The 6,520-nt window shown below is 42.6% G+C and overlaps 1 protein-coding gene across 4 annotated transcripts; it reads left to right on the top strand.

The window, feature by feature from the left end:
- The first annotated feature begins 2,005 nt into the window (after positions 1-2,005).
- LOC107391911 (zinc finger protein OZF) lies at positions 2,006-5,168 on the top strand. Of its 4 annotated transcripts, none has more exons than XM_054744008.2 (3): positions 2,006-2,190; positions 2,326-2,439; positions 3,681-5,168. In XM_054744008.2, exons 2-3 carry the CDS (start codon positions 2,430-2,432, stop codon positions 5,024-5,026), a joined length of 1,356 nt encoding a protein of 451 aa, XP_054599983.1. In that variant the 5' UTR covers positions 2,006-2,190; positions 2,326-2,429; the 3' UTR covers positions 5,027-5,168. The 4 variants fall into 4 exon arrangements, with proteins under 4 accessions (XP_054599983.1, XP_054599982.1, XP_054599985.1 ...); XM_054744007.2 differs by having other exon boundaries at positions 2,087-2,224; XM_054744010.2 differs by lacking the exon at positions 2,006-2,190 and adding an exon at positions 2,541-2,665 and having other exon boundaries at positions 2,301-2,439.
- Positions 5,169-6,520: the final 1,352 nt, after the last annotated feature.

Genomic DNA, 6,520 nt, shown 5'->3' with positions numbered 1-6,520 from the left:
CTGTGGAGACCATGGAAAGCTCCTTCAGAGGCAGACTGAGACATCCCAGATGTAAAACAGTAGCCTGGCCTGCCAGACTCGTCCTCTGTTTAATTCTGCACAGAAAAAGAATACGGTAACTCACAGGCAGAGAGGCACTTGAGGGGCGGGACTAGGCAGCTCAAAAATAACCACTCAGAAAAAAGACGGAAATGCCGACTGTACCGCGCAACGTTGTCGTTTTTTTAGCTGTAGTAAACAAAATGCGTCTGGCAATGGCGCAAACATCTTTTTTTTATTTAAAGAAATGCTTTTAGCACTTCTACTTGTTGTGGTTTTAAAGACATTCAAGTCATTCAGAAAAGAGGAAAGAGCCGCAGTGAACGCCGCCGCTGTCTTCGTTGTTTATGAGAAACTGAGCTTCACTGTGTGTGACATCCGCAACGCTGTAGTTTCTTAGCTGTGGTCAAAAATAGCGTCAGGCGACAGCGCAAAGATCTTTCTTTAGAAGAAAGGCTTGTAGCACTTCTACTTGTTGTTGTTTTTAAGACACGTCCAAGTCATTTAGACTAGACGCAGGGGCGGGCAATCCTGGTCCACGAGGGCCACTATCCCACATGTTTTACTGTTTTCCCTGTTTCAACACACCTGATTTCAATCAGCAGGAGATTAGCTGGCTTCTGCAGAGCTTGATGAGCTGCTGAATCAACTGTGTTGGAACTGGGAAAAAACAAAAAGAAGCAGGATACCGGCCCTCGAGGACTGGAGTTACCCACCCCTGGACTAGAGGAAAGAGCCGCAGCTAACTCCGCTTCATTCGCCATGGTTGACAAACTCAGAGTTATGGTGTGTGACGTACGCTACTCAGCACTGATTGGCTCGGTTAGAACTCTCAGGGGGTGGGGTTATTTGAATAGGAGAGTTCCCAGACCCTTTCTCTGTGCAGAATTAAACAGAGGATGAGTCTGGCAAGCCAGGCTAGTAAAACCGAACACAACCGTAGGTCATTTGTCCCCTCTGCAGTAAGAGTGTAGAACTCCTCAGTTTAACTGGTACTGGCATTATCCTGTTACATAATAACACCAATGCTATATTCATTATGTGTTCAATACTCATTCAATACCAGATTTGCATTGTATGTACGTGTCTCTTGCACTATGCTGCATAGTGTTGGAACCCAAGTTTTTTCCTTTTTTTATTTGTGGTTTTTAGTGGACAAAGGTCCCAATTCTAGACTACTGCCCATGTATTAATACACGTACCTTTGTTAATTTTTTTCTTCAAATTATTCTCTTAAGTGTTGATGCTGCTGTAACAAGCTAATCCCCCCATCGCGGGATCAAGAAAGTCTATTCTATTCTAAAGCTTCCAGAAACTTCTCTCAGACCACTTGTGTTCTCTGTCCAAAATGCAAACGTCTTTGGTGTAAAGCTAACTATGAGTCTGCTGCTGTTGCAAATGAGATTGAGTCTCAATCGACTCGTCTGGTTTAAGAAAGATTAAACAAAATAAGGTCAACTGTTGTGTTAGAATAGTGTATTACTTAAGTATGTTGAATATTTTTAGCATAGCTATATAATAATTATAGTATTATATTCAATTGATTACATGTAGAAAATGCATTATTCGTTTTTTCTTTAGCTTATCAGAGCTCAGAGAGTCCTGCAGGTGGCGGTAGTGAACCTTTACGCTGGTCACCGACCACTGGAAAAAGCAGAAACCGGAAGCTGCTAGCAAAGCTAGCTTGTTGTTGTTCTGGTGTGTGAGGAGAATATTTGAGGCTCTGCAGTTAAAATGCCTTCAGTTCAGTCTCTGGGAGAGTTGATCAGCTAAAGCAACTAACTGCTGCAGAAATCTTCTCACCAGGCTGTGGAAACGTTCTCCTCCTCCTCAACAACTTGGTGGAGTTCCTTCCAGAACCAGAGAAGATATTCTGCGGTCTTCGTGACAATCGGAGCTCCAGAATCAGGTTATGGGTCAGAAAAGCTTTTCTCTAGACGTCCTGCCCTCTGGATCTGCTGCTGTTCCTTTGGCCTCTCAGAGAAACGCGCTCGTTTTGCTGCTTTCATCAGATTGAAGAGGTCCCCTCTATCAGACTCGCTCATCTGAGTTGGTCGTGATGCAGGATCGCTGCTCGCTCTCTGATCCATCCTGCTCACACTCTCCGACGGAAAAGCCCCGAATCTGAATGTGACTCTGGAGAAAAAAGCGGTTAGCTCTTCTCCGTGAACTCTGGTGACCAAAGGTCCTCTTTTCCAGACTGGATCCGTCCTTTAAATGTCTCTTTAATATCCGCGTTGTTCTGAAGCAGCATCAATCAGCTCTCCTGCTTTGTTTCTATTGCAGCTGTTAGCTAAACACGGCTAAAGTAAACCTGCTACCACTTCATCCGTCAGCTGGGACCTGGGACTGATTCATCGTGTGTTCTTCACCACCTGGACCTGGACAGCATGGACACAGGTACTGATGGGTGAAGGACTTTATTATCACTGCATGGTGGGACATTACAGTACCTCTTCCATGAGGTGTTATCATTAAAAAATGTCCATGTTGGTTTTTAGTCTGCTGCAGCAGCTCGGTCCGAACCTCTCAAGTTCTTTCTTCACAGAGGAGAGAAGCTCCAGACCTTTTGAACTATTGAACTAACTTTAATTTTAAGATGGCAGGACTTCAAGACGAGGAGGCAGTGAGTGAATTTTATCTTTGTTTAGTAAAATGATCAAACTAATGGTAAAAGACAACTCAATTGCAGGGGCGGATCTACAAAATTATTTATGGGGTGGCAGAAGAGGGGCAAACATTTTTCCAGGGTGGCAATATATATATATATATATATGTATATGTATATATACATATATATATATATATATATATATATATATATATATATATATATATATATATATATGTATATGTATATGTTCAGAAGTGTGTTCAAATTATGTTTTATTTTACAAAAAAAAAAACAACTCATAATTTGGTGGGAGTGTAATGGCTGTGAAATTTGATCCATTTATTTCAAAGGGAATCCCTTACATTTGCAAGTGCTTTATTTTGGAACTTCTGCTTAAACTGAAGGTATTTCATTTTGAAGGCATTTATGATTACTGTAAAAGAAATAAAACGGCATGGGTACCGTAGTGCAAGCTAAAACACGGTAGAAGATTAAAGTTTAGTCCCTGTCAGAAAGGAGGAACAAGGTAAATATTTATTAAATGGTTTTCATACAAGGTTCCTTTGTAATTCCTGTAAGTGTAACAGGTTAATTCTCTCATAATGTAGACATTGGGAGCACAGTTTAACAAGTTGTTATGTTCTTTTATGTGTGTTAATTCAGCTCTTATGTTGGTCGAAGTAGTTTAAAGGCACGAAATAAAAGGGAACAGCTAAACCATCAGTGAAGCTCATCTTTGTCTGACCGGGCGCTACAATGAGATTTCATTTTACTTCCACAAAATGCTAATTTTACATTAGATATTACGAGAAGCAGGGGAGGCTTGCCATCAAATTACAAATCCGTCTCTTGTTAATTACAAGTCAGGCTGGGCAGCTCACTGGCTGCTTCCAGGCCAGCGACTTTCAAGAGCTACCGATAGCTCGCGACCAACATGTTGGAGACCCCTGCAATAACGCAACTCTCATGTGTGAATTTAAAGTTACAGCAGTCGATAATTCACGTTATGTGTTTCTGTTTCCTACAGATGTTCAACAGATGGTGCAGGTTAAAGAAGATCCTGAAGAACAGAGTGCTGGTGTGGACCAGCAGGACCCAGAACACCTCCACATAAAGGAAGAAAAGGAGGAAATTTTGACCAGTCTTAAGGAAGAGCATCTCCATTTGAAGGAGGAGACTGATTCTGCTAGGTTTCAATTCAGTGCTGTTTCTATAAAGAGTGAGGATGATGAAGAGAAACGTCTGTTTTCACAGCTTCATCAGCAGCAAATAGAAGACAGAGATGTTCCAACCAGCAGCTCATCTGACCAGATGACAGCAGAAACTGGTGGAGGAGCAGGAACTAGCAAGAACCCAGATCCGAACCCTCATGAACAGACATCTGATTCTTCAGAGACTGAAGTTAGTGGAGATGATGATATGAATCTGGACTCTGGGTCTGAAACTGGAGACGAAGACCATGACTGGAATGAGAAAATGTCTTCTGGGTCAGATGTTAAGACTGTCATCATATTCTTTAGCTGTTTTGAGTGCGGTGAAGGATTTCATGACAAGCAGTCTCTCCAGAAACATGTGAGAGTGACCAATCATTCAGCAATAAGGTCTTCCAGCTCTTTGGTTAATAAGAAATCGGTTAGACTTAAGCAACCTGTAGACTCAAATAGGAATGTCCAGAAAGAACTAACGTCATTTAGTTGTGGTGACTGTGGAAAAATATTTAGGAGAAAATCAAATTTTAACACACACCAGAAAATCCACACAGGACAGAGACCTTTTGCCTGTGAGCTCTGTGGAAAAAGATTTATCCAAAAGTCAGGTTTAAACAGACATCAGACAGTCCACACAGGAGAGAAACAATTTGCTTGCGAGCTCTGTGGAAATCGATTTACCTTTAAGTCAACATTAAACGATCACATGAGAATCCACACAGGACATAAACCTTTTGCCTGTGAGCTCTGTGGAAAAAGATTTACCCAAAAGTCTGGTTTAAACACTCACATGAAAGTCCACACAGGAGAGAAACAGTTTGCCTGTGAGCTCTGTGGACAAAGATATAAACATAAGTCAGGTTTAAACGATCACATGAGAATCCACACAGGACATAAACCTTTTGCCTGTGAGTACTGTGGACAAAGATTTACCCAAAAGTTAGGTTTAAACTGTCACATGAGAGTCCACACAGGACATAAACCTTATGTCTGTGGGCTCTGTGGACAAAGATTTACCCAAAAGTCAGGTTTAAACACTCACATGAGAGTCCACACAGGAGACAAACAGTTTGCATGTAAGCTCTGTGGACAAAGATTTAAACGCAAGTGTTACAACTGTTGCTGTTCGTCCCAGAAAACTGACTCTGCAGAGGACAATCAGTAGCCTAGTGAACTAGACCAAATTCTTGCTTTGCCTCCTCCTCCTACCTGTACAGCTGCACTCACTTGGGCTGATCAACTCCTGAGCAACATAAAAAGGAGAGCTGCCAGGAGGAAGGGAGAGACTGGATCTGTCCCAGTTATCTTGTGGGCTCCATTTATTTGTGTTGTAATGGCTTTTAAATGGGTTTTAGTTTCATATGAGTGACCTGAGTGCTGGCTTCCTCTTATCTCCCAAACTTGTGTATAGTCAGTGGACTTTGTGTGTGAATGTTTGGGAGCATTCGGATGCCTGTTTTAAACATAAACCCATGGCCATTTTAACAATGTGTTTGAAGTACTTCTAGATTTGGAGCTTTTTGTCTTTTAAAATTCTAAAATAAAATCATTGTTTACAATTTTAACACCTGAAACACATGCCTCTGCCCTGTCCTCCTTTTCCAACAATAGAGGATGTGTAACAATGGGGGCTCGTCCGGGATCTTCAACCATCCCATGAAGGACTTTTAATGGCATGTGCTTTTTGCAAATAGGTTTTATTTAAAGGATTTTAAGATGTGTGGCCAGCTGTGTCCTCTCAGGTGTTGTTCGTGAGTCCTATTTGTTTTGTTCTGTTGTGCTTGTGAAATTTTAAAGTGAACAGAGTGAATTCCCTATAGGCTGTAGGAGCGCACCCTCTTTAGGATGCATTCTGGTTTTTGTTTTTCTAGTGTTGGGGTTATGGAGGTTAGCGTTGGTGGAAATCCTACCATCTCTGGAGCACCCCAGGGATTTGGAGAGATGGGCTCTCCTTTCCGCTGGTCCATTTGTGCTTAATCGACCCACCTCTACGCCCCATGGAGTCTAGGGTGGAGATCAGCAGGGACTCCTCTAATTAGCTAGAGGGAATTCTTGTTGGACCAAAGACTTGGGAGTGTTTGTGATAAAAGCCGTGGAGGGAAAACAGTGTTTCCCTTACATAGGCGTAGCCGTGGCGGCCCGCCACGGCTGAAATCCCAGCGCCATGCCTACAAGATCCCAAGTTTTATTGATTTTTTATTTTTTTGCGCCGTTTCCTGAAGAAGCAGCGGGAACTACTCTGTTGTTGCTTGTGATCACAGGCAGCAAGGAGGAGGAGGCAGGGCAGGGTGGTTACAGCTAGGGATAAAGCATTTTTGACGAATACGAGCATGAAATGAGTAAAACTCGTAAATATCTGTAATCGTGCTGAAGGAAAATCCTTATTGGCTGTGACTGTCTTCACGCTCGGTGATTGGCCAGTCACGTAGAGCGCCCGCCCCTCCCTGCACACAAAACTCTGCAGCCGGGAGCTCAGTCCGTCCGACCCCGGTCCGACTCTCTGTGCTTGCTTCACTGTTGCTCACGTTTCTTTAGAACTCCCTAGGTTTTCTTCAGTTCGCCTCTTTTTCAGTTCAGTATTTAAAGTTACTTATTTCGTAATGTACGTGGTGCATTTGACAAGACAGAGCTGAAAACGGCTCGTGCATGCTCTCTCTCT

Source organism: Nothobranchius furzeri, chromosome 6 (genome assembly GCF_043380555.1).
Source record: "Nothobranchius furzeri strain GRZ-AD chromosome 6, NfurGRZ-RIMD1, whole genome shotgun sequence".
NCBI lineage: Eukaryota > Metazoa > Chordata > Actinopteri > Cyprinodontiformes > Nothobranchiidae > Nothobranchius > Nothobranchius furzeri.
This window is presented reverse-complemented; position numbering and strand designations above follow the sequence as displayed.